This window comes from Aethalodelphis obliquidens, unplaced genomic scaffold (genome assembly GCF_003676395.1).
Source record: "Aethalodelphis obliquidens isolate GAN/ISIS:26980383/991018 unplaced genomic scaffold, ASM367639v1 scaffold43, whole genome shotgun sequence".
NCBI classification, from domain to species: domain Eukaryota; kingdom Metazoa; phylum Chordata; class Mammalia; order Artiodactyla; family Delphinidae; genus Aethalodelphis; species Aethalodelphis obliquidens.
The window spans coordinates 14,011,072-14,038,044 of NW_020837987.1; the positions used below are offsets into that span (position 1 = coordinate 14,011,072).

Genomic DNA, 26,973 nt, shown 5'->3' on the forward strand with positions numbered 1-26,973 from the left:
ACGAGCCTGGTCGCGCGCCCCGGCAGCCCTACGCATGCGCGGCCTTACAGGTAACCGACTACACCCGCGCACGCCTGGCCCCCGTGTGCGCCTGCGTCGGGGGAGGAGCTCTGAGACGCCGCGCGCGCTCTCGGTCCCACCCCGCCGCCTTTGCTTTTTCGGGCGGGGTCAGCGCAGGCGTCTCTCCTCAACGACCCAGGTGCCGTTTGTTTGTCGTTCGTGGCCCTCAGCTGTGTCCCTAGACTGGGACGTGGCCTCAGGTGCGCCCTGGCCGTGGCGAGGTTCCCCGGACCAGCCGGGTCAGAGCCCCTCCTGAAATCCTGGCAGAGCCCCCAAATCCTAGGGGAGAGTCCCCAATATCAGGGCCTTCTAAGGCTTGTTAAAAGTCTTTTTGAAATCCTGACCAGATCCCCTCAGAAATACTGAAAGGAACCCCCCAGGAAATCTTGTAGATGACCCCTGAAATCCTGTCAGAATCTTCTAGAAATTCTGTCAGACTTCTCCCTCAGAGCCTGTCAGAGACACCCCCGCCAAACCCTGTTTCGCTCCTCCCAACTCCTATCAGAACCCTCCCCCCAAGTCCTGCCAGAGGTCCCCAGAAACCAAAAATCCTGTCAGATTCCCCTCCAAAATCCTGTTAGAGACGCCCTCCCCCGAAATCCGGAGACTCCCCAGAAATCCCGTCAGAGACCCCCTTGAAATCCCCACAATGCTTGCTTGGGTCCTCCTCCTGCTAGAATCTCCCCGTCAAAGACCCCTGAGGTCCACCAGAGCCTCCCTCGGTCCCTCACCAGGAGTGTGTCCCCCAAGCCCTGTCAGAGGCTCCCAGGGCCTGTCAGCACCCTCGCTCGCAGGGACCCTTCCCCACTCAGGCCCCACAGCCGTGACCCCCCTTCTGCACCCCCCAGCCTGGTCCACACTCTGGAAGGGTCTCGAAAGACCCCTTTTTCTAGGACCTTCTAAAAGCCACCAGGAAGTGTGCACTCCACAGCTGTGGACCCCGTCTGGCACCAGGGAGAGCAGGGCGTGGGGAGTACTTGGTGAGGAAAGGGGGGGCTGAGTGGGTGGGGTGAGGACAGACAGGCCCCAGGTGACCGTATGTTGATCGTGTGCCCCAGTGTGCCCAGTTCAGCCTTATATGGGCACCATTGTCTGTTGTCATTATTCGTAGCTCCCCTTTCACTCTTGAAAGTGTCCTGGAGTTGGGACAGTAAGTCGTAGGGTCAACCTGGGTATGATGGAAGCAGGACAGGGCACTGTCAGGGCACTGTCAGGGCACAAAGGAGGGAGTCCCTAACTGCTCTAGGCACTCAAGGAAGGCTCCCCAGAGGAGCTGGGAGCCTGGGCCTGGGAGGACCGTGGGAAGATGCTGAGTCCCTATATGGGCCGTGAGGGACCTGGAGGTCGGCCAGTGGAGAGAAAAGTGGCAAGAAGAAGCCGGGAGTTTCAGGGACCACTCTGTGCTGCACCAGCCTGAGGGGCTGGACTTAGCCCTGAGGGCACTTTTCCTGATGTGCGCCCAGTGGTGCCAGGACACCCTGCCAGGTTCCCATCCCCATGGGGATCACTTTCATGGTGTGGGGCCCTCTGGTGTCAGTTCACTGCGGCCTGGATCCCATGGCCTCGGTGCCCCGGGCCGCCTGCTGGGGGGTTCCAACTGAGGGCACTAGGGAGCCATGGGAGGGCTGGGAGCAGGAGAGAGGTGGGGATCAAACTCACAGGCGAAGCCAGCAGTTCCAAATACAAGCTGATAGGGCAAGAATGTCAGTAGCCCAGGGTGGTGTGAGAACCCAGGGACAGCCCCTCTTTCGGAAACGTTTTCCAGAGGAGGGGACATGGGAGCTGAGACAGGAAGGGCCAGTGAAGAGGATGTCCCAGGCAGAGACCTGGAGGTGGGAAGAACTGGCTCAGTTTGGGGAACAGCACACAGTTCAGAGTTGCTGGATCAGCAAGTGGGATTTGGGGTCAGGGAGACAGGTGGGATCAGGCCATGAAGGGCCTTGGATATCAAGTCCAAGGTCTAGGCTTTGTCCACGGAGTGCTTGGGCGCTGTGGAAAGACATTGAGCAGGGGAGGGGCGGGTAGCTCTGGGGCCCTGTGAGGATGGATTGGGGCGGGAGACTGGAGTCAGGAAGCTGGGTCAAGGGCCCAGGGGGAGAGGCTGAGGCCTGACCAGGGGCCATAGGGAAGGAGAGGAGGGGTCAGGGGAGAGTCACTGGGCAGGAGGGACAGGGCTGGGGAACTTGACAAACTGCGAGGAGGAGGGATGGCAGGAAGGAGTGACCCTACCCGCTTTGATCTCTGCCGCCCACTCCTTGGGCCCCCCATTTTCCCAGCTCACACCTCCAGTCCATAAAACAGGTCTGAGTGGGAGCTGCACTGGTCCAGGCAGGGGTAGGCAAACTGGTTCTGAGAATCCAGAGCGGCCTGGCGCACAGGTGGGGCAGGGCAGGTCTTCATCCACGGGTGGCTGGTCTGAGGAGGCCATTCCCCTGTTTGTCCTTCCAGGATCTCTTGAAGAAGCTGGTCCCTTTTCGGTCCCTCCCGGTGATGTGGGGGAGCTGTTAGCTTCGCCAGCAGCTGCAGAGCAGCGGGGGTGGCCCATGGACCTGCCAGAGAGCCAGGCGGGTGGCCCTGCTGCCGAAGGTAAGTGGCTGTATCCCTGTTTGTCCCGTGGGAGGATGAAGAGGGAGGAGTGGGTGGATGGGACACCAGGCTGTGACTCGGGGACTTGGGAGAGGTGGCCTGGGGTGGCTGAGCCTCCACCTCAAGGCAGGGTGGGCGGTAGGGAGGGATCCTTGATGAAGTGCCTGCTGTGTGCCCACCTGCCTGGACACCTTATTTCATTTGCTCTGGGGAGGCCAGACTGGGAGAGTAGAAGCCTCTGCATGCGCTGTGCCCCCTGCCTGGAGCACCCTCTCCAGTGACCCGCAGGCTACCCTCACTTCATTCAGATCTCTGCTTTCTGTAAAGCAGCTGCCCTGTCGCACTCTCTCCCCGTTCCTGCTTTACTTCTCTTCATAGCACTGACATCTATTTGTCTGTCTGTTTAGACTCTGTCTCCCCCACTAGAACATGAGCTCCACAGGGCAGCCTCGGTTTTATTCACTCTGGTATTCCCAGTCCCTGGAGCTGCGCTGGTCGATGTGCGAGCCATATATGTAATTTAAAATTTTGTTAGTAGCCACATTGAAAGAAAAAAAAAGAAACAGACAAAATGAATGGCAATAATAGATTTTATTTAACCCCATATATCCAAAACAGTATCCTTTCAGCATACAAGAATATAAAAATGTGTTGGAGTCATTCTCTTTTTTTCATACTAAGTCTTCAAAATCTGGTGTGTACTTTACACTAATAGAGCACCTCAATTTACACTCACCACAGTTCAGGTCTCAAGAACCACTGTGGCCAGCGGCTGCCCTGTTGGTCACGCTGCACTGGAGCAATGCCTGACGTGTAATAGGAACCCAGTTGCTAAGTCCTTGAATAATTGGATGGACGCAGACCAAATGGGTGTGAAAGCGGCTTCGGGAGGAAGATGCTGGGTTGCCCTTCCTGAAACTCATCTATTAAGTGAGAGAGCCCGAGGGAGACTGCCATCCTAGAGGAGAGGCAAGACCCCTTTCTTAGAGGCTCCTAGCAGGCCTGGACTCTGGCCTCAGGAGGCTCTCCAGATAAGAAGGTAGGAGGCAGACACCGGGGTTCGGGAAGTGAGGGCAGGCTGACCGAGGGACCAACATCTAAACATCTAAACTTCGTCTGCACCAGCAGAGGGCGTGCGGCCACCGAGGAACCATGGCCAAGGGCTGAGCCAGCTTTGGGAGGCTCCCGAAGGAAAGGGAGGAACACACCCAGAAGGGATGGAGACCGAGGAAGGCAAGGAGGGAGAGAGAAGGCTCAGGGAACGGAGAGTCGCTGAGTTGTGGGGAAAGAAGCACAGAGACAGGGAAGAAAATGGGAGCGGTGGACATGGAGACAGGCAGGCAGGACTCAGGGGACAGAGAGATGGGGAGGAGGATGGGGAGAAAGAGCCAGAGAGAAAAAACTAGAAAAGGGACAGGACAGAGACAGAGGTAGAGACACTGAGGAAGGAAATGAAGGAAAGAAGACAGGAGAGAAGCAGAGTGACGTCTTCCTGAGGGGCCCCGGGAGGCAGAGTGTCACATCTGCACTGTAGATACATGCAGATCCTCAGATCCCACGACATCTGGAGCCAGCCAGTCCTGGGTGACCTCACTGGGCCTCAGGGTCCTCCTCCATAACATGGGGGCACAGTGAGAGGAGGTGTCTCCCCTAACTATACATTCCCACTCCCCTTCCCTAGAAGCATGAGTTCAAACCCAAGGGGACAAATTTTAGCTCACTACAAAGAACCCTTGAAGAATCAGGGGGATGAGAAAGGGCACTCATATGTTGAACATGTGACCTTGGGCAAGTTTCTAACTTGCCCGTCTCTAAGTATCCTTATCTTTAAAGTGAGGCTAATAATAGCAGCCACCATGGTTGGTGTAAGATGCTCAGAAGGGGCCTGGCTCCTATTAAAGGCTGAATACATGTTCAGTTTTATTATTGAGCTTCCACCATGTGCCAGGCCCTCTGCCAGGACCTTTCCAGATTTTATCTCATCTCTTCTCCAGGAGCGAAGTAACCACCCCCCCACCCATTTTCCGGAGGAAGAAACTGAGGCTCCAAGAGCCTGAGTCCCTTGCCCAGATTGCCCCCTGAGTCTGTCAGACCTTGCAGCCTCTGCTTGGCCCTCTGCTATACCCAGCTGTCCAGGGTCAGGGCAGGGAGCCTCATAGGTCACTTCCAGCCCTGGGAAAGAGGCTGGGCTGGCCCAGTGGGTCCTGGGGTAGAGAATATATAGGCTCCTTCTATATCTTGGAGCATTTGTTGAGTACCTGTTATGTGTGGATACAGCAGTGGACAAACAGACCCCACGATATTCACATTGTGCAGAGGCAGGGGAGAGGGGGTGCTCTTCAAATACATAGACCTAGCCCTCCCATCCCTGGGGAGGGGAGATCACTCTACCCACCCATTTTACCGGTGGGGAAACTGAGGCTCCAAAAGGAGAAAAGACTTGCCCACAGTCATGAAGCTGGACTCTGAGCTCCTAACTGCTCCCCACCCACCCACCCTGCCTGGATTGCCCCATCCCCCTTCGTTTCAGGCCCCAGGCCGTGGGCACTGATGTCGCCAGCCTCAGGGATGTGGGAAGGAGAGAGACCCAGCCCCGAGGCAGGCTGGGAGACCGGAGATGCTGCCGGGAGTGATCGATCCAGGCTGCCCGCGCGATATTGGATTGTTCCTGGCTCCTGGGCCCACCTTCACCCTTGGCTTCTCCCAGAATCCTCTCTTCTTTGCCCTCCTCCACCCTTAGCCCCCTCTGAGCCGAGCCTGGGAAGCAGGGGAAGAGAGGAGGAAAGGCTGTACTCAGAGTATTTGTTCAGTATCTGGGCTCCTGAGCCAACTGAACACAAAGGATTCAACAGCAGGGGCACTTCCTGGCCTGAAAGATGGGGCCCACATTCCCAGGTCAGGGGATGGGGGAGGTGACTCAAAGACCCTCACATTGTGGCTGCCACCCAAAGCTTCCTGCGGTTCCCCACCAGCCCAAACTCCAGGCAGCTTGAAATGAATTCGTTTCCCTCTGCAGGAGCCAGGACCTGGGATCACCCCTCTTTGCTCTTCATCGTCCCCCCTCCTCATAGGTGGGCTGGCACTCTTGTCTCCTCAGTGTACCTCTCGGACCAGCCAGAGGAGGGGAGCCTGGGGACACCGCTCAGCTTAGAGGAGCAAATACTCAACTCCACGTTTGAAGCTTGTGACCCCCAGAGGACAGGTCAGAGAATCAAGGAATTATGAGGGATGGAGATGGGCGGCTGGGAACTGGGGAGCCATAGCGAGAGGGATGGGCTAGGGTGAAGTGGATGATTGTGGGAAGCTTCCGGAAGGAAATGGATAAGGGGATGGAGGCCTTTCAGGACAAGGACAGTGAGGGGAGGAAACTTGGGGAACGTTAACAGAGGAGGGTGGGGCTTTGGGGCCTGGGAGAGGGAGGAAGGGCAGCCACTGTGGACCTGGTGGGGCACAGCTGGTCCTCTTCAGTCCACCTTCTGAGGTGGGGATGACTGGGCCCCATTGCCCAAGGGCCATGGTGCTGGGGTGCCACCAGCCCAGCCAGTGGTCCCACTTCAAAGCCATTGCCTGTCCCCATCCCCCACCCCTCACCTGCCCGACTCCCTCACAGCCTGCTTTATCCCCAGGCACTGTGGCTGTGACCCATGTACTAGCCTACCTGGAGGCTGTGACGGGACGGGGTCCCCAGGATGCACGCCTCCGAACACTGGCCTGCAGCCTGGACCCCAATGGCGAGGGCCCTCAGGCCACTGTGGACTTGGACACCTTCCTGGTCATCATGCGGGACTGGATTGCTGCCTGTCAGCGGGATGGGTGGGTCCCCGCACCTCCCCCCTCCCCCACGAAACCCTTCCTAAGATCTAACCTCATACCTGCTTACTGCAGCCAGCACCCTTTGGGCACAGCGACCTGCTGTAGTTGGAAGGAAGCTGAGGAGGAGAGAAAAGTAGAGATGGGGTTGGGAGGGGGTTCTGAGGACAAAGTGCCTGAAATTGGGAGGCAGAGGGAGTCTGGGGGCAGAAATAAAATGGGCTGGAAGGAGGAGAAGGGTGATTGTTAAGGGGCTGACAGAGGCCTGTCCCTATCCCTCCTCCAAACCCAGTCCTTGCCCCTCCTGCTTTTCCATCTGGCCCCGGGCGCTTGCCATCTGGCCTCACCTTCCTCCCCACGGTGCTCACTCTCACCTGACCTGTCCCCTCCCACCACCCGCAATCCCCCTGCCAGTGGCTGGTCAGGAGTGGGCAGGTTGTTGCAGGGAGCTCTAAGCCTCATCCCTTTGATACAGGGGATTAGAGCTGGAAGAGGAGACCGCCTTTGAGGGAACCCTGACCTCCCAGCAACTGCCATCTGGTGAGATTGTTATATATAGAATGAAGCAGGCAGGCCCAGGGTCAGACAGTGTGGGGAACTTCCCACCCAGGGGCAGAGCAGGGGATGGGGCAGGACTCCAGAGACCTTTGCTCTAACCTGGAGCTGCGAGTTTGGCTTTCTACGCTCCGGCCTGGCCTCAGCTCAGGCTGTTTCTCAGCCTAAACTTTCCGTGTCTTCTCTAATCCTTCACACCTGATAGGGAAGCCCTGGTGGGGAAGGCCTGGGATGCTGCAGGCTAAGGTCCCTTTCTTTCCAGCTCCCTCAGCACAGACCTGCAGTCCTCCCCTGCAGAAATCTGATTATCTGACTCATTACCTGCCCTGCTGTTTGGTTGGCTGGTTTGCTCACCATTCTACCCCAAAGTCTTCACGCACAGGAGGTGCTCCATAAAAAAGTGTTCATGTTCTATTTCTCCAGGCTTATAAAAACAAAACAAAAGTCAAAAAATATAGCTTTCTTGTTATTCTCTGGAACCTCCTCCAACCGGGCTGTGAGCAGGGAAGGGGCAGGAGAGGGGAGGAGAGGCTGGAGGCCAGGAGTCCAGGGAGGAGGCTGTGGTGAGGATCCAGGGGGAGAAGGTGAGGCCTGAGGCAGGAGGAGTGAGGGAGCCAGGACAGCCCAGGGGCTGGGTGGGTGAGTGGGAGAACTGGGAGGACAGACAAGTTTGGGGCAGTTGAGGTGCTGCCCAATGTTGGGCATGATGAATGTAGGGTGGTTGGGGGCTATGGGGAGATCCAGTCTGAGCTCAAGGTACCCATGAGCAAGAGGCTTTCTGGATGGTGTGTATAATTGCAACCCCAGGAGCAGATGGGATCACCCAGAGTGAATCTGAGGATGGAGGCCAAAGGAAGACCAAGGCCGGAATCCTGGAGCAATCCAACATCTCAGGCCACCTGGGAGCCCACCACCCTCTGTCTGTCTCCCTCCAGGATGCTCAGAAGCTGAGGATCCAGCCAACCTGGAGAGCTTCGGAGGCGAAGACCCCAGACCTGAGTTGTACCTATCCTCAGCCCCTCCCTGCCCTCCCCCTGCCCATGCCCTCCAGCCTGCCTAGGGCCCAGGGCCTGGCCTAAGGCTTGGGGTCCTTCGGGAAGTGGGTGAGGGACACAGGCTGTGCTAATAGCGCAGGGAGAGTGGGGCAGTCTCCTATTTCTCTTTCTCTAGAAGAGCCGCATCTCCCCGACACCAACACCTACCCCGACCTGGGGAAAGGAGGCCAGGGCTGTGGGCAGTGACCCTGGACCTTCCCTGTCCCCAGGCCCGCCACAGCTGACCTGCTGAGCAGCCTGGAGGACTTGGAGCTCAGCAACCGCCGGCTGGCTGGGGAGAACGCCAAACTGCAGCGCAGTGTGGAGACAGCCGAGGAGGGTTCCCTGCACCTTGGGGAGGAAATTTTGGCTTTGCGCAAGCAGCTCCGCAGGTGGGCCCGGCCCCGCCCACCCTCCTGCACACCCCCGTGTCCCACCTGCCCACAGGCACAGGCTCACTGCCACTTTCTTAGTATTTTAGGTAGAAACTGGGTTTCTGTCCCCCACACTCAGTCTCTTTCCCTCCTTTTTCCTCTGGGTCTCTGTCTGGGATTTCTCTGTTGCTCTGAGTGGATCTACATCTGTGATCTCTGTCTTCCTCTCTCCCATGTGGCCCACCTGCCCCTGCCCCCACTCAGTAGCCAACAGGCTCTGCAGTTTGCCAAGGCCTTGGATGAGGAACTGGAGGACCTGAAGACTCTGGCCAAGAGCCTGGAGGAACAGAATCGCGGCCTTCTGGCCCAAGCCCGGCAGACGGTGGGTTTCTGGCAAGGGGCACAAAGGTGCACTCTTCTTCCTACTATCTTGGAGTCTGAGCAACAGAGACTGACTATGGAGTGGGAAAGGGCAGAGGTCTCCCGGGCTTCCTCCCTCAGTCCAGGCCCTGCTCCCCAGACTTTGGATCCAGATCTACTTGCCATCCCTCTCATGACAAAGGGGACAGCAGCAGTCAGCAGGGCTCCCCAGACGCATTCCCCCAGTCCTGCTCTTCAGTGACCCAGGCCCAAGTTGTGTGCCCAGGGGTGGAAAAAGGGCAATCTGGGGGCAAGGAGGCCTGAAAAGGCGGCTTTGTTCTCTCTCTGGGCTCGGTCAGGAAAAGGAGCAGCAGCAGCTGGTGGCTGAGATAGAGAGTCTGCAGGAGGAGGTGAGCTGAGGCCCAGTGCCCACCCCTACCCCTTCCCCAGTCCTCAGGACCTCCCTGCCCTACCCACTGCTGCCCCAAACACCCCCAGCCGCCTGCAACAAACACCCTTCAGTCTGGTGAGGGAGACCTCAGAAGCCCAATCCCAATGTGTGAAGTCCCTGAAGGTCACATGGCTGCATGTGAGGACTGCCACAGTCGGTAAGAGGGTGGGGCATGGGGCGGACTCCCGGTTACGTGAGGCTGCCTACATAAGCATGGGCCAGTCTGCCCTTCTCTGTGCCTCAGTGCCCTCACCTGCGAGAAAGGGAAAAATAATGGAATCTCCCTGGTTGGATTGTGTGAGATTTAAACAAGAGGATGCTAGGTACAAGGCAGGATACATGGAAAGAGCTCACTAGAAGATAGCTAGTGTTGTTCATATTTTTTATGGTGGAAAGAGCACAGGCCTTAAAGTCAGCCCTGATTCAAATCCCGTCTCTGGGAATCCCCTGGCAGTCCAGTGGTTAGGACTCTGAGCTTCCACTGCAGGGGACACGGGTTCGATCCCTGGCTGGGGAACTAAGATCCTGCATGCTGCACAGCACGACCAAAAAGAAAAAAAACAAATCCCATCTCTGCCACTTACACAACAGACAGCCTTTAGGTATGTGACGTGCCCTTTCCGAGCCATAGTTTTATTCTCTAAGAACAGGAGAGAGGGTATCTGTTCGTCAGGATTGCTGTGGGGATTAAATGGCCACTTTTAGCCCAGAGCCTAACACATAGCATGAAGAGGCCCAGTCCAGCCTCAGGGCTGACTCAAGCCCCATTCTGAGACAGAAAACATCGTCTTAGTTAATTCTGGGTCCACCTACTCCTTTTAGGTGGAAATAAAGCCCGCACGGAAGGTGGCATCTAAGTTGCTGGGGATCCATGCAGCATCTCAGTGCTCCTCAGTCAATGTCTGTTCTCTCTGCTGGTCACAGACTGATGTTCGTTGTCCCATCTGGTCCTTAGCCTTAGTCACCACTGCACGCTGGCATCCACTGGGGGGCTGGCATTGCCTTCTGGTCTCTGGATGTACTGTCCTCACTGCATCTGCTGGTGGTATCCCTCGTCGGAACCCGACAACCCACAAATGCTACTGGGGTTCCTCCACACCCTTTTAGGGGCACAGAGGAGGTTTAGCTGCTTTCCTGTGACTTTGTGTCTATAGGGGCCTCACTGGGCCTTCTGTGCCTTAGCTCCTCACACAGCCATCTCTGTTCTATTTTTCACACACCTTGCTGCTTCACAGACTGAGCTGGGAAACACCTCTCTCAGATTCCCAGATGTTCCAGAGGTTCTGTGGTTCAACTGCATCCATCCTGTCCAGCCGTCTAACCTGGGACTTGGGACTGGCCTCAGGGCCCATTTTCACTCTGTTGTTCTCTTCTTTGACTCTTCCTGAACTCCTCCTCCAGCGCTGAGGATCTCTGCCCAGTCCAGGCAGTAATACTCATTCTGCCTGATCCTCCCACATCTCTGTCCTATGTCTGTATTATGGCTTTTACACGTAAACCAAAAAATTTTCCACTATCATTCCCTGGCTCTTCCATGAAAATTCCCTCTGTCGGGACAATGGGAATCTCGCTGCAGGATGGCTGCCATGGTGTGAAGCATGGGGTGCAGACAGGATGTGACTGTTTCTTCTAGAACATCTCTTTTATTGGGGGTATAGTTGTTTTACAACGTTGTGTTGGTTTCTACCATACAGCAAAGTGCCGTAGAGTTCCCTGTGCTATACAGCAGGTTCTCATTGGTTATCTATTTTATACATATTAGTGTATATATGTCAATCCCAATCTCCCAATTCATCCCACCCTCTCCCCCAAAACATCTCTTTTTAAGAACAAGAAGAGGGCTTCCCTGGTGGCGCAGTTGTTGAGAGTCCGCCTGCTGATGCAGGGGACACGGGTTCGTGCCCCGGTCCGGGAAGATCCCACATGCCGCGGAGCGGCTGAGCCAGTGAGCCATGGCCGCTGAGCCTGCGCGTCCGGAGCCTGTGCTCCGCAACGGGAGAGACCACAACAGTGAGAGGCCCGCGTACCGCAAAAAAAAAAAAAAGAAAGAAAGAAAAAAAAAGAACAAGAAGAAACTTTCCCTGAAGCCCCATGACAGGACCTCCCTCTCATATCTCATTGGCTAAAGTGACATCAAATGATTATAGCCGAACCACTCCCTGACATGGATAACACAGCCACCGATAGGTCTGGGATACTTTCAGCTCGGAAGAAGAAAGCACCAAAGAACCGGTGGCTTCAGTCTGAAGGACACTAATTAACTTAACAAGAGGTTTTGAAGGTTCTGGGCTGGTTTGGCAGCTTTTTGACTTGTTTGTCTGCCCGTGGCCTCGGGATCACGGATGGCTACAACAGCTCCCGACCTCACGTTCTCACTCAAAGCAGGACAAAGAGGGACAAATGCTCCTCTCACGGCTCTCTCTCTTCATAAGAAGGAAACATTTTTCCAGGAGCACCTCCACTCCACCCCCGCACCAGCAGACTCCTCTCACAGCTCACTGGATTACATGACGAGAGGCTGGGATAATATCTGACCTTCCTCAGCCTCTGGAGTGGGAGGCAAACGAGTGAGAGGGGGTGAGAATGGCTGCTGGGTTAGCTAACCAGCCGGGTATCTGTCCTGAATCTGCTGAGATTTCCATCTTGATTCACCTCCAGAGCTGCGGCTGGGACCCACCTGCCCGCGTGGATAGTGGACCCCCAAGGAAAGTAGGAGAGGGAATAAGCAGGGTGAATGGCAGCCGGCAGTCTCTGCCTCCTCCTGGCCCAGAAGGCCTGTGCCAGGTCAAGTGCCTTGAGCAGCGCCTGGGACATCCTAGGTGCTTGATAAACAAGCTATTCTTGGTTCCCTTCCCCCACCTTTCCCTTCTCAGCAGCTGCCTACAGACCATCTATAGATCAAGTTCTCAAGTTACAGTAGAATAATGCTGGAGTAAGGGACACTCAGCTTTCCTAGGAGAACGTACAGAGCAGGGCTCAGGTTACTGCAGAAGGAGGCAGGAGCGGCTGAGTAACCAGGTTCCCTGCCGAGTGGCCCAGGATCCAGCCTGTAAATCCCGACCAGGTGGACAGATGTTGACACAGCATTCCTGGCCCGTCCTTCCTCTGCCCTTCACCTGGCAGCCCAGGCCCGCTGAGCCTGAGAGGGAGAGAAGGCGGCTGATGGAGGACTTGGAGCTGAGCCAGGCTGGAGTGAGGCGGGGAGCTGACCTTGGTATCCCTAGGGGCGCAAGGAGGAGGGATGTGGCCAAGGGTAAGTCGACTGCCTCCGTGCTCCTGAAATGCTTTCCCCAGTGACTGCCTCATGTCAAAACTCAGTGCAACTTGCTAGGTTTTTGGTGCCTGGAAGCTCTAGACTGGAATTTGGTCTGTTTTATTCTCAAATCCCATTTTGTGGCTGGCGTGGGCTGCCCTCTCCCAGCCCCCTTGTTTTCGCAGATAACTCTCTTTACCCTTGAGGACTCAGACCCAGTACATCCTCCTTGCAAAGCCTGGGCTCCCACAAGGCCCAGGGCCCTAGGCCCACCTCATGTATTATCATCTGCTTCTGTGTCGGTCTCCACCTCCAGTGATGAGCAACTTGAGATGAGGGACGAAGCTCGTTCCCCATTCTCATCCAGGGCTGCAACTGGCTCAGAGGAGTCCGGGAGTTAAAAGTGCAGGATTCGGGCTTCCCTGGTGGCACAGTGGTTGCGAGTCCACCTGCCAATGCAGGGGACGCAGGTTCATGCCCCGGTCCGGGAAGATCCCACATGCTGTGGAGCGGCTGGGTCCGTGAGCCATGGCCGCTGAGCCTGCACGTCTGGAGCCTGTGCTCCGCAACGGAAGAGGCCACAGCAGTGAGAGGCCCGTGTACTGCAAAACAACAACAACAAAAGTGCAGGATTTGGAATCATATTTGGGTTTGAGTCCACTTACTCTCCACGTGACCTTGGCCAAGTTTCTTAGCCACGCCAATCCTTAATTTCTTCTGTAAAACTGGGGATGATTTCAGTGTAAAAATTAATAATTGGGACAGCCAGACTTTACATTCTTCCTGAAAGGCACAGTATAACGCATATAGCAGTATCCATGAAATCTTCCTTCCAAAAATTAAACAGGAGTCTGGACAAGGCCCTGGACCTACACATCAGTTTATAGGAAATAATGAGGGGGGAGGAGCATGGTAAATATCCTGCACAGGGAACAAGAACACAGTAAAGCAAATCCAAACGCACCAATTCTACAGGACAAATGACCTGGTTTCTTCTACAAATGAAGGACCTGAAAAAATGCCAGGACTGGGGAGGCTGGGGATCACTGTCAGATGAAAAGAAATGGGAGGTTTCAACCAAAAGCCGTGGTGGACCTTGTTTGGATCCTCATTCAAAGAAGCTAAACGTGAAAAGACATTTGTGAGACAACCGAAACCAAAAAAGAGCACTGGGTGTGCAATGATATTAAGGAATTATGAATAATTTTGTTAAGAGTGATCACTGTATTGTGGTTTTACTAGAGGAAAAGTCCTCAAGTAGAAAATACAAATGCTGGAGTAGTTACAGGTAAAATAATATGATGCCTGGGGTTTACTTTAAAATACTCTGGTTAAACAAAACAAAACAAAAAAATTTGAAAAATATAGAAGAAATAAATGGGGAGAATGTATATGATTATTGAAATTGGGTGATGGATAATGGGGGTTCATCATACTGGTATTTTTTGGGGGGGCTGTGCCCCGCAGCTTGTGGGATCTTAGCTCCCCAACCAGGGATTGAACCCAGGCCCTCAGCAGTGAGAGTGTGGAGTCTTCACCATGGACTGCCAGGGAATTCCCATCTTTATCTTTAAAATAGGGCATAAGAAATAAGCTAACACTGGCAAGGTGTTCAGTAACTATTAGCAATAATAATTAGCTCATTTAATCCTCACAGCCACCCCGTGCATCCTATCTTATCTCCATTTTTGCAGCTCTATTTTGATTTTTCATCTGCAAATCAAAGCTGAGATCCCATAGGATGGTTAGAAGGATTAAATGGGCTAAAACATAGACAGTGCTGAGCATGAGGCCCAAGGCACATCAAGTGCTCAGCAAATGTCAGCTATGAATATTAACATGGCCGTTTGCTGAAGTGAATGTGACCAGGGTCCCTTCTTTCAGAACGAGAAGCTGCTGGCCGAGCAGGATGGAGTGAAAAGGAGGAGTGAGGAGCTGGCCACGGAGAAAGAGGCTTTGAAGGTGCCACCCATCCCTAGCACCTTGACAACTTCCTACCACCCAGAGGCCATTTTTACAATCACCAGTTTCAGCCCCCGTGGTCTGGTGAGATCAGGGACTTCAGTCAAGCCATCAGGTTCCCAGGGCCAGTGGGCAACTCAGCTGAAACCCCTCTCGGTGTAGCTGATGTCCAGAGACATAGATGGAGGTTGAGGAGAGGGGCTCGGGAGAGTGGGCAGGCCAGGGAGGGCAGGCCAGACAGATGGACGGGCTCCTTCCTTGGCAGCGGCAGCTCTACGAGTGTGAACGCCTCATTTGCCAGCGAGACGCCATCCTCTCCGAGGTGAGGGGGCTGGGGGAAAACATTTGCCTTCTGTGTGTCTCCTGCCCCAAGTCTGCAAAGGGAAGTCCTGCTTGGCTGTAATCCTTGGATAATTAGCCAGGAGAGATCAGAGTGGTTCCCAGGAAACTGGTGCTCTCCCTCAGGCCCTAGCTCTTCCCCCAAGCCCACCCCGCCTGTCCCCCCAACACCCAGCCTCAGCGTCTTTGGAGGGCTGGGCCCAGTCTCAGTGAGCTTTGGGCTTTCCCAGCGCACTCGCCACGCGGAGAGTCTGGCCAAGACCTTGGAGGAGTACAGAACTACAATCCAGGTAACCCACTGGCCTGGCCCCACTCTCCCCACTTCTCTTTTGCCATCTCTGGGATTTGCTGCCTGCTTCTGTCTCTGTTGATCTTTTTCCAAGTCTCCACGTCTTGTTTCTTCCATCGCTACTGTTTGACTGTGTGTCTCTCTCCCTCTCTGTCTCTCTCTGCCTTTTCACTTTTCCTCTGTTCCTTCCTTTCTCTCTCTCTATCTCCATCTCCTATCCACATTCCTTTTTTTTTTTAAATATTTATTTATTTATTTATTTATTTGGCTATGTTGGGTCTTAGTTGCAGCACACGGGGTCTCTGTTGCAGCGCACGGGCTTCTCTAGTTGCGGCACGCAGGCTTCTCTCTAGTTGTGGTGTGCGGGCTCCAGAGCGCGCAGGCTCAGTAGCTGTGGCGCGCGGACTTAGTTGCCCCAAGGCAGGTGGGATCTTAGTTCCCCAACGAGGAATCGAACCCACGTCCCCTGCATTGGAAGGCAGATTCTTAACCACTATACCACCAGGGAAATCCCTCCCATCCACTTTCATTCTCTGTGGGTGACTTCTCACCACATCTCCCCTCCTCCTATTTCTGTATCTCTGCCGGGCTTGTTTAGATTCTTGTCTCGGCCTCTCTCTGGGTCTAGTCCCTCTGTCTCCTGAGGCGACTCCTCTCTCTATACCTTGTCTTCAGAGTCTCTTGCACCCCATGTGTCTCTTGCCTCTCTGTGAATCTGTTTCTGTGTCTCTCGTTTTTCCATGTGTTTTATCTCTGCCTTCCTTTTCTTAATTTTCCTGACTGATAGGTTACCTTCTGGGTTCCTGTTGCTCTTTGCCTCTCTTTGGCTTCCTAAGTTTCTGTCACTGTTTCTTCCCCTTCTCCCTTGGCAATATGTGTCTGGAGGAGCCCAAAGAAGTCACAGGAGTGGAACTGACCTTGGAAGAGGAGCCCAGGCATGGGGGGGTGGGGAAAAATGGAGACCCAGGGGTCCCCCACTTCGTCCTTTGCAGGAACTGAAGCTGGAAATTTCACACCTGGAGGAGCAGCTGAGTCAGACCCATGAGGGGCTGGATGAGTGAGTGGAATGGCAGGGGTGGAGGAGGCAGGAGGGGAGCCCCAGGACAGGGACCCCTGGCCTCCAGCCCCAAGGTGGGCAGGGCAGCAACCCCAGCATAGGCTGACGGACAGGTGGTGGGCAGGCAAGGAGGCAGCTTTCCCCGTCCTGACTGTGTGGCCAGGCTACCTGAAGGGGCTCAGGTGAGGAGAGTGGACTGGACCAAGCTGCCACGACCATCGCTGGGTGTGGAGATCCAGGCCATTCGGCAGGTGGGCCTGACACCCCCAGAACACCCTAACCCACCGCCAGCGGCAACTCTGACCCAGCCCTCTCACACCACCCCAGTTCCCCCAGGACCATCTCAGTCCTTAACTTCATCCCTAACCCAGTCCTTGGTCTGAGCACCAAACCCCTGCCGGGTGCTGCCCCCACCGACTCCCCAGCCCAACCTCTCACACCACCTTCTTTCCACCTCCCATCCTCACGCCTCAGCCCATCTCCATCCCACCTCTGACCTGTCTTCTGCCTTAATCTGACTCTCCATGGCCTCAGAAACAACTTCTTCTCTCCCAGAAACAGGAAGTGGCAGCCGCCGATCTCTCCAACCCTTTGTGTGGCGTGTGGCAGTGGGAGGAGGTCATCAATGAGACCAATGAGGAAGCTGAGTTTCCACCTGAAGCCCCAACTGGGGGGCAGGTGAGCACAGGAGGGACTCTGAGACCACTGGATCCAGGGGCCGGGAAAGGGGCCTGGGACACCATGTGCCTTCACTGTTCCCCATCTCATAGACAGATGTTGACTGAGGGCCTGCTGGCTGCTGGCCAAGGAGCCCCCAGCCAGACAGGACACCACCCCTGCCCTCTAGGGACTGGCCTGCTGGTGTGGAAGACAAAAGTGAACAAAGCAAACACACAAATTGCATGCTAGTGGTTGTCCTTATTTCAAATACACTGTCAGGAATCACCTTATTTAAAATGGGACTACAGTGGGAAGGGAGTAAGTGAATTGTTCTTCTTGACACCATAAAGGTACAGTAAGCATTTACCTTTTGAATATGTCACCTTTAAGAAAAACTTAACAAGCCCTCTACGTAATCTTGAATTCAACAATAGCCATTGTTTTATGACTTCCGTAATTACCTGAACAATATTTCAAACGTTGTTTGAAACAACGAAGACAACTCATCTTCAGTGTTCACAGCTGAAAAGTGAGATTTTAAGCTGTTAGTGCCAGAAGAATTCCTTTTTTTTAAGGAAATATTGCTAACAGCTCTGTAAACAACGCTGTATTGTCTTGAAAATTATACTGCTTCAAAGCTGTTCATCATCCTTAAAAGACAAACTCGTTTCTCTGTTCACTTTTTCCCTGAGTTGAGAGAAGCTTCTGTCTCTCTTTGACACCAGCGCTCCTGTGGGATTCCTCACTGACCTCTCCCACTGCTTCTGCGAGGTTTAGGCACCCTCATCCCTCATTCTGTTACTCATGGGAAACTGAGGCTCAGAGGGCGATCACACAGCTTGTGGGGGGCGGAGCCACGCTCCTCAGGGGAAGTGTAAATTAGAGCGAGCTTCTGCTGAGAGTGGTCCATTGCCTCCTGGAGGGGAAGGCTGACCCGGGCCTCCGGGTGCTGCCTGCGCTGGCTCCTGGGGATACAGAGAGGAGTCATTCAGGGCCTGGCTTCTCCAGCGCTCAAGGCCTGGTAGAGATCATGCAATCAGGCCATCCCAATGCAGGATGATCCATGTGCTAGACGTGGGCGGCGGGCCCTGTGGGAGCCTCGAGAAGAGAGTTTCCATGTTGGGTAGGCGACTGAAGGAGATATCACAGGGAAACTGACACGAGTTTATTTTGAAGAAAGAAAGAAGTTAAGTGGTGTGATAAAGGAGAGGTCTTCCAGGCAGTGGGAACAGTAAATGCAAGGATGTGAGAGCGTGAAATCACATAACATGTTTGTGGAGCAGAGGGCAGTGGGGGTGACTAATGAGAGATGAGGTCTGGCTGGATAATGAAAGGAATTCCCTGTCAATGAAGCTGAGAGGTTGTGCTTTTCTCCATCAAGCCACAGGAAGGCTGAGGGTAGGGAGGGGCAGGTCACCTCTGGATGTAGAAAGACCCCTCTGGGGCCACATGGGGACTGACTGGAGGCTGAGAGCCTGGGAGGCCAGGGAGGAGGCTGGGAAAGTGATCCAGAGGTAGAGGGTGAAGGTTGAGCCAGACCAGGGCCTTGGGATAGAGAAAAAGGGACAGGCAGAGAGAACTGGGGCAGGGAGACAGAGCTGCCGACCTGCTGACAGCGGGGTTGAGGGCGCTGGATTCCGGGAAGGGAGTAGACAGAAAGACGCTGAACTTAGCTTGCCACCCTGTGAGGTAAGCACCCTGAGGGATAGGGGGGTGCTTCTCAGGGGCAGTGGGTGCACAAGGCTGGAGCTCAGGGATGTACTTATAAAAGTGTCGAGTTGGTGGTTGAGACCACAGGCAAGGATGGATGTCTCCAGAGAAAATGGAGGGGGACCTGGGTCCCCAAGACTGGGAACTTGGGAGGAGAAGAGTGTTGGAAGGGAAACGTTGAGCCTCTTTGGGGCCCAGATGAGTGTGAGAGGCGCAGGGGTCCTGAACTCCTGGGTCCTGAAGGAGAAAGGGGCTTGCTGGAACAACTGTCCTGCTTCTGGCTTCTGCTCCTGGAGGGATGCTAGAGCCACTCTCAAGTGGGGCCCAAGAGGAGGGCAGGGCTTAGAAGCAGGTGGTGAATTCTTGGCAGGTGTTGCAGCCTGGGAGACCTAAGCTTTTCTTTCCCACAGAGAAACTTCCAGGCAGAGCCTGAATACCCTCATGAAGGAAGGAAGGAGCGATCAATGTGGTAAGAAGATTGGTCCTCCCTGAGCCATCCCTCTGCCTCTAGCTGACGCCAACTCTCAGATGGCTAGAGTACAAGGCCTGGAAGAGCCCCGAGGGAGTGCATCACTCATTCCCTCGTTCATTCATGCTGAGGCCACCCTGGGCCTACAGACCAGGATGAGTGAGACCCAGCCCTGCCCTCAGACCCTGATCGTTCCAGAAGGACATCCAGCACCCAACCCCACCTGGGGGGAAATACTTTTGGAGGAGGCCCTGCTTGGTATCCTTTAGGAGTGGTATTCGTATAGGAGGCCCTTAGACAAGAAGACAGTTGTCAGGCAGATGGGACAGCTCAGTCACTAAGTCACTGTCACTGAACACACCTCTCCCAAGGCCTCCAGGGAACTGTGGGATGAATGAGACCAAGACTGTGCCCCAGGAGAGCAGCCAGACAGTTGGGAGATCATCAGGGGCTCTGGAATCAGACAGCCTGGGTTCAGATCCCAGCTCGGTTACTTTGTGATGGGGTGGAGTGAACCCCTGCCCTGTGATTGTTACCGACTGTTACGAGGCTCATGTGCAGCCTCGGAGGATAGAGAAAGCACTAGATGTCTGGGCCCACCCTCCTCCATGGGGCCTCTGCCTTCCTGCGGTGCCTCTCTGTTCCCCCTCCCCTCTTGCAGGCTCCCGGCTGCGGCAACTAATGAGGCTGCCTGCCGCGGCCTCTAATTGGACTTGTCTGGGAAAGCTGAGATTGGGCAGGATGGGGGCCCTGGAGCTGTGACCTCCCCCAGCGTCACCAGGGAATGGAAGAGGGGGCTGAGCAGCGGCGTAGACAAGGGCTGGCGTAGGGGCTGGACATCGGAGCAGGGTGCGGTGGGTAGGGGCAGCATGATCCACAGATTGGGAAGCTGGGAGTGAGGGAAGTGGTGAATCCTGTGACCCCTAGACGTGACCAGGGGCGAGAGCTTGGACCTTGAGAGAGGGGCTGGGGGTCCCCGAATAGAAGTCCCAGAGGATCAGACAGCTGTGTGTCTGACTGGGGCAGAGGCTGGGGCCCACGAGCCTGGATTGGATGGGAGTTGAGGAAACAGCTGTATCCTGAGGGTGTTGGGCCTGAAGCTGGTAGCTAAGGCTGGAAGGCTGGATCCCTGATCCCCAGCGAAGGTGGTTGGCAGGTGTTGTGGACCTCTGGGTCTCCAAGGGACGTCAGGGCTGGCCAGCTTGAGGCCTGAGTCCCCAGAGAGGCATTTCAGGGGCTCAGACAGCTGTGACCATAGGAGGCGCAGAGGCTGGAGCTTGCACACTTAAGAGAAATGATTTGGGATGGGGGCAGGGCCCACACAGTTGGGTTCTGGAGTCAAGGAAGTCTGAGCTGGAGTCCCAGTTCTCAAGACCCAGTAAGACCGAGACTGACTGAAAATGGCCCAACCCACCAGGCAGGAAGCTGGGCCAGGGGGTGGAGTCCCGGAGAGATCTGAGTCTCTGGTGTTTTGGGTGTGAGAGAACCAGAAGCCTCTGATCAACTGGGGGATCAGCTGGGAAAGTAGCAGCTGAGAAAGCCAATGAGGTGGAGAGGCCCCTGACCCTGTAGGAGTCACATACTCTGGAGAATTTGGTGAAAATTCCCTTGAAAAAATACAGATGCTGAGACCTACTCGCAACAGTTTGCTTGTTGGCAAACTCCAGGATATCCTCCAGGTCTCTCCACGGTGCCCATCCATGTTAAGAGCCCTCCTTTAAAGGTTCTGCCACACAGCGGGCGAATGGGAACCAGGCAGGGGAGACAGATGCTTGCAGCGACTTTCTTGTCACCCCAGGTTACCCAGGAGAGAGGAAGAAGAGGAAGCAGAGATCCCGGTCATGGTACGCAGTCCCCTGCACCATCCACTGCAGGCCCTCAGATGAGGCTGCTGTAGTCACAGCTCCTCCCCAGCCCCTGCCCACACCCACAAGCAGGCCAAGAGATAACGATGCCCTCGCTGCAGCTAATGAGAGGAGACGGTGCTGGAGAGGGAGGCTGCAGGCCAGTGGGCGGCCAGAATGTTCCCAGGGGACCCCCCAAGCACACATACAGGGCCGCAGCCGCTACACCACAGACGTGGCTACACCCCCGGGTTGCAAAGGTGCACAGGCACAAGCGCCCACACTCAGGAAGGGCCGGGCCCTCCCTGGCCAGCCCAGAACGCCTTTGGGGCACCGCACCTGTCACAGCTGCCCTGCCCGGTACCACCCACACCAGCTCCTTTGCTTCTCAAAGTGGCAGGTGACAATCCTGATTCTTAGGCAAGGGAAGAGAGGGAAGGAAATTTGGCGAGGTCAGAAGCCTGCAGTCCTCAGATAAGAACCGTGAGCCCCGAAGGTGTGCCAGCCTCCGTTCCAGGCACCTGGGACCCTTCAGGGCCCACACCGTCCAACATGGTCTCTCTGAGCAGCCTGACCCCAAGCCCACTTCTTTCCCACCACACCACGCTCCCTTCCATGGAGACTGGGGCCTCACCTCAGTTTCCTCGCGGCTAGTGTGACAGCAATCTTTACCCAGCTCTCAGGGTGAGGATAAGTGTTAAGGATCAGGTAGTAAAGTGCCTGGCACAGAGCAGACACACAGGAGGTGACAGTGGTGAAGATAGTGGCTGGGGTTGGTGTTCCTGGAACTCTTTATTTATTATTGTATTGTTATTACCATATCATCATCCACAGAGCAAAGGCATGGGTGGGAAAGCCTGAGATCTGCAGAGGGGATGCCCTTTCAGGAAGACACGGGGGATGAGGTGGGAAAGTGAGTCAGGAGGAGTATTGGGGGCTTTAATCTTAAAGTGCCTGCTGGGCCTGGCACAGGGCAGGAAGATGGACCCAAAGAGTATACATGGGGGCTTCCCTGCTGGCGCAGTGGTTGAGGGTCCGCCTGCCGATGCAGGGGACACGGGTTCGTGCCCCGGTCTGGGAGGATCCCACATGCCGCGGAGCAGCTGGGCCCGTGAGCCATGGCCGCTGAGCCTGCGCGTCCGGAGCCTGTGCTTCACTACGGGAGAGGCCACAACAGTGAGAGGCTCGCGTACCGCAAAAAAAAAAAAAACAACAGTATCCACGGTGGACTAGGCCCAGCCCAGGGCTGGGCTCCTCAAGAATATGGGGTCTCTGCCCTCAGGGAGCCTGTATACTTCCAGAATCAGATAGAAGATGGAAATAATAATGTTGAGTAGCTCACGCAGTTATTGTACGCTCACTGTCTGCCAGGCACTGTTCTGAGCCTGCCTCCTGATATTTTGGTTTTTGCCCACATTCACTCATTCATTCTCCACTTCAGCCCTGTGAGGTGGGTGCCGTCATCATCCCCATCCAGCACGTGGAGAAAGTGGGGCCTGGAGAGATGGGGGAACGTGCCAAGGGACACATAGCAGGAAACTGGCAGAGCTGGGAGCTCAACGCAGCAGTGTGTCTCCGGGAGGCTCACGCATTGAACCACTGTGTCCCACCCCCTTCCATGTGGTCGCTTCTGTCCAGCGGGCTGAACCTAGCACCGCTCCCAATCCAGGACCCGGTGTCTCAAGTTTGTCTCCTTTGTCCTTCCAGGTGGATCTCCCCATCCCTCTGGGAGACTCACACCCTGGAGACATCCCAGGAAGCCCTCCTGAGAGGTAGAGGGACCCAAGGGCCTGGGGGCAGACTTGGGGGCAGAGAAAAAGTCCAGCACCATCGCCCTGCCTTCCTTTCCCCCCAGCAGGCCCTCAGAGCCGGAGCTGCAGCAAGCCCTGGTGCCGGTGGTGAAGGAGCTGGTCCCAGTCAGGAGGCCAGTCTGGGGCCACCTCTGCCTGCGCCCCCTGCACCCCCAGCAGCTCAGGTGCACCCCAAGGCGTCTCCAGAAGGAGGGTGATGGTCAGACAGGGCACTTCCGGGATACCATGGGCTCCCCTGGGCCCCCCAAGCACTGTGCTGCCTCCCCACAGAGTCACTCGGCACCCGCTGATCCTGGCGCCAGTCCTGGGCCTGCTGCTGCTGCTGCTACTGCTACTGCTGCTGCTGCTCTCGGTCCGGCTGCTGGGCCAGTCCCCGACCCCCACCTGGCCCCACCTCCAGCTCTGCTACCTCCAGCCGCCTCCAGTGTGAGGCACGCATCCCGCCGCCTCAGAGCAGCGTCTAGTTCAGTGATTTAACAGGGGCTCTTTTTACTGTTAATCCCGTGGGTGTGCCACTGTGATTTGGGATTATCCCACTGCCGGGACCCTAGATACAGTGCTGCAGGGTCCACAGTCCTGTATTGGGTTTTTATGTGAAGTCTCTTGTTTTTTTAACGTTGACAACTACGTTTCTTAACAATAGCAAAACACAACCAGTAATGGATTAAGCACTAGGGGTTATATTTCCCTCACAAAACAAGTCTGGAGGAGGGCAGTTGTGGACCCACAGCTCAGTCTGCATAGCACAGGGACCAGCATGCTGTGATTCTCTGTGACTCTCTTGGCCCTCCCCCTGTGCTCAGGAGGTGGCAGGTGTTGTAGCTTCATACGTCATATCTGCAGGGAGAAGGGGACACATCTCTTCCTTTTTATAAAGAAAAGCAATAGCCTTCCCAGAGCCAGCAGCAGACTCTGTCTCATCGGCCAGAACTGTTTGGCATGACCACCCCTAGCTGCAAGGGCAACCCGGAGAGCATCTCTCTTGGCAGAAAGAGGGAGAACAAGATGTGGGCCAGGCACACACATAGATGTCACCAACGGCCAGCAGGAAACGGTGTGCCATTTGTTCATTCAGCAAACACTTAGTGATCATCTATTTGCCATGGCTAGACCTTAGAAGACAGAAAAATAGACCCTCCAATGCCAGGCTGAGGAGCATTGATTTTTCCCCTGAGGATGATGGGAGTTTGGGGGACATTTAATTACTTGTTTTTGGTTATTTACTTTGTAATTGAGGTATAACTTACATACAATGATAAATGGACAAATCAAGTATCAGCTGGATAAATTACTGCACATGTAAACATCCATGAAACCAAAACCCGGGTCAAGATATAGAACAGTTTCAGCACTGTAGAGGCTTCCTTGGGAGAGCTTTGAGCCAGGCAGGACAGTGATAGAGGTAGCTACAGGCTCTGTGAGAGCTCAGGAAAAGCACCTAACCCAGCCTGGGAGGTTAGAGATTTCTTCCCAAATAGGTGACATCTGCATTTAGTCTTGGAAGATGGGTAAGGTTGGTTATAGTAAACAGAGGCGGGGGAGGGTGTCCCAGGCAGAGGGATAAAAGTGTGTGAAGACCAGGTGGTTGGAAAGCACCTCTGTGTGTAGAAAGCCATAGGCAGCACCATGTTGCTTGGATTTAAAAAAAAAAAAAAAGAAAGCCAGGGAAGGATGAGGCTTTAGAGTTGTGAGAAAAAAGATAGGCAGACAAGAGCCCATTAAGGGTTTTGAACACCAGCTTGAACTCTACTGCCAAGTGCCCAAGAAAGTGCTGTGATCAGGGAAGGGGCAGAATCAACTCTGGGTGGGAAAGAGACCTTCTGAGCCTGTACAGAGGATGAATAATAATGGAGTGAGGCTGGAGGCAGGAGGTGGGGAGAAGGCTGGGGCCATGGTCCAGGTGAGAGAGCATGAGGTCTGAGCTGGGCTGGGTGCATGGATGGAAAAAAGGGCAGGGCAGAAAGAGGCAGAGCAGGAAGGACAAAGCCAGGACTGACAGGCTATGAAGGAGGATGAAGAGGGAAGGGGCAAGGACTGCACCTGCATCTGACCCACTGACTCGTAGACAGTGGAGCCATTCCCAACATAGGGAACCCATGAGAAGGTGTGGGCTTGTGGGGGACACTCGGAGCTCATGTGGGGAGGAGTGAGTGTCTGGGTTCCAAGAAGTGGCTGGAGCCCTGAGCACTGAGCTTTCAGTCTAGAAATGGGGGTCTGGATGTTATTAGCTGTGATGGTGATTGAAATGTGGGGGTTGCTGAAATTTCCTGAGGAGAAGGGAGTAGAGTGGGAAGGGGTTGGGGGCACCATTTTGTGAAAAGCCTCAAATGCTAGACAAGCGATCTGGGAGGATGGACTTCCCTGGTGGTCCCGTGGTTAAGACTCCCCGCTCCCAACGCAGGGGAACCAGTTTCGATCCCTGGTCAGGAAACTAGATCCCGCATGCTGCAACGAAGATTCTCGCAAATAAGACCCTGCGCAGCCTAATTAATAAAAAAAAAAAAAGACGTGGGGAGGAAGTACAGGAAGAGCACAGGCCAAGACGGAGTTACCAGGCCCTTCAGCAAACAGAGGATGAGGCTTCTCACAGGGTTGTGAGGCTGAAAGAGCCAATACAATGGTATGTGGAAGAGTGCCCAGCATATAGTAACTGCTCATAACATTTTAATTCTATTTCTCCATGAGAGTAGTGGAATGGTCTAGACTTCTGAAGTTGCACAGATTTGGGTTCCAATTATCCTTCACTAGCGCTGACAACTTTCAGAGCCATGTTTCTTTGTAAAATTTGGCCAACTCCAGATAGTTGTAAGGATTAAACACAGTTATTCATTGTTCAGTATTTCTGAATAACAGGGAAACAGGCCACACCCCACAGCCTAACGGCCAATTAGGGCGCGGTCCGCCTCTCGGAAATGCAAATTACGGGAGAGCTTGCCAATCACCAAGCGCCAGCCCCGCCCCCTTTCCGCACGTCGACTCGCCCAGCTCCACTCTCTTCTCTAGGCCAATCAGAGCGCAGTCCGTGCGAGCTGCGCCACGGGAGCTAGGTTCAGAAACCTCGCAGTCCAGTTAAGGGAGTGAGTTGCCATGGTCACCACTGAGGGGCGGGGCGGAAGGGCTGGCCGAGCAGAGAGAGAGAGAGAGATTCTGATTGGCTGCTTCCTTACTTCCTTCACCGGTGGGCCAGGTGTTTCCCCGCCTCCGTCCCGTGCCCCCAGGAGCCTAATGCCTTTCTCCTTTCTCCTCTCCTCCCGCCCCGACCAGGCGCCCCAATGGTCTCCCGGGAGGCGCGCAGTTAGAAAACCCTGAAGAAACTGCTGCAGGCTGCTGCAAGAGAGGCAGAAACCCTTCTCTATTTTTTATTTTATTTTGGGGGTCTGCGGTCCCGTGGCTTTCGGGATCTTAGTTCCCTGACCAGGGATTGAACTCGCCCCAGCAGTGAAAGCGCTGAGTCCTAACCACTGCATCACCAGGGAATTCCTGGAAACCCTTTTCTAATAATGTGTTTTGCTTCCAGAAGGGCGTACTTAAGTCTTCTAATGGTGTATCTGGTTTAATCCTCAAAATAATGAGGGAAAGGAGGCTGGAAGGTTAGAAGCCGTTCCCAATACCACACAAGTAGGTTTAGGGGAACCCGGTTTTGAATGGCAGATGCATCTCCAGAGTCCCCCCATCGCCGCCCCCCCCCCCAACTTTCCACTGCGCCCAAAGAGAAGTCGGGAAGTGATGCGAGAGCGGAAAAAGAGAAATTCAGAGAAAATGAGAGCCGGGAGAGAGACGAAGACCAAAAAGAAGAAAGAAAGAAAAAAAAAAAAAAAAGACACGAAGGAGTCAGGCAGAGAAAAAAGAAAGTGATTAAGAATGGAAGGAAGAGTTTTAGGCAGAAAGAAGAGTCGAGAGAGGAGACAGGGATTCCCCAGAAGGCCGGGAAGCCATGAGGGTGAAAAAGAAGTATAGAGACTCAGAGAAGGACAGATACCCAGAGAGCAACAGAGACCCAGAGAAAGGGGCAGTGACTCGGAGGGGGACAGAGACCTGGGAGGTTACAAAGAACAAGAGGAGAAGGGGACAGAATCGGGGATGGGGTGGGAGCAGATATGCGAGTGGAGAGGGACAAAGGCACAGAGTGAGAGGAAAGGACAGAGCTGGGGCGGTAGTGCAGAGAGAGACAGGATGAGTAGAGGGAGAGATGAGAGAGGGAACTGGAGGTAGACGCCCCCGTGCGCACACACACACACACACACACACACACACCCTCCCGCTACACACACACACACACACACACACACACACCCTCCCGCTACACACACACACACACACACACACACACACACACACACACACACACA

The 26,973-nt window shown here is 54.8% G+C and overlaps 1 protein-coding gene across 15 annotated transcripts; it reads left to right on the forward strand.

Moving 5' to 3' along the window:
- Positions 1 to 923: 923 nt before the first annotated feature.
- Positions 924 to 23,896, forward strand: KASH5 (KASH domain containing 5). 15 transcript variants are annotated; one of them, XM_027080192.1, is made up of 20 exons: positions 928 to 1,040; positions 2,509 to 2,646; positions 5,744 to 5,848; positions 6,273 to 6,459; positions 6,932 to 6,996; positions 7,947 to 8,013; positions 8,276 to 8,437; positions 8,684 to 8,801; positions 9,139 to 9,189; positions 14,368 to 14,529; positions 14,711 to 14,767; positions 15,015 to 15,074; positions 16,066 to 16,130; positions 16,255 to 16,381; positions 16,686 to 16,808; positions 18,911 to 18,969; positions 20,768 to 20,813; positions 22,521 to 22,585; positions 22,669 to 22,788; positions 22,895 to 23,896. In XM_027080192.1, exons 2-20 carry the CDS (start codon positions 2,604 to 2,606, stop codon positions 23,052 to 23,054), a joined length of 1,842 nt encoding a protein of 613 aa, XP_026935993.1. In that variant the 5' UTR covers positions 928 to 1,040; positions 2,509 to 2,603; the 3' UTR covers positions 23,055 to 23,896. The 15 variants fall into 15 exon arrangements, 13 of the variants coding, with proteins under 13 accessions (XP_026935984.1, XP_026935987.1, XP_026935983.1 ...); XM_027080193.1 differs by having other exon boundaries at positions 932 to 1,040; positions 14,368 to 14,445; positions 16,294 to 16,381; positions 22,672 to 22,788; XM_027080195.1 differs by having other exon boundaries at positions 935 to 1,040; positions 14,368 to 14,445; positions 16,294 to 16,381.
- The last annotated feature ends 3,077 nt before the right edge of the window (positions 23,897 to 26,973 follow it).

Coding starts and splice junctions, on each gene's coding strand:
- KASH5 (XM_027080182.1), top strand. CDS start 2,604: ATGGACCTGCCAGAGAGCCAGGCGGGTGGCCCTGCTGCCGAAG. Junction 8,014..8,275: donor GAAGACCCCAGACCTGAGTT/GTACCTATCCTC, acceptor CCCTGTCCCCAG/GCCCGCCACAGCTGACCTGC. Junction 14,768..15,014: donor GAGACGCCATCCTCTCCGAG/GTGAGGGGGCTG, acceptor GGGCTTTCCCAG/CGCACTCGCCACGCGGAGAG.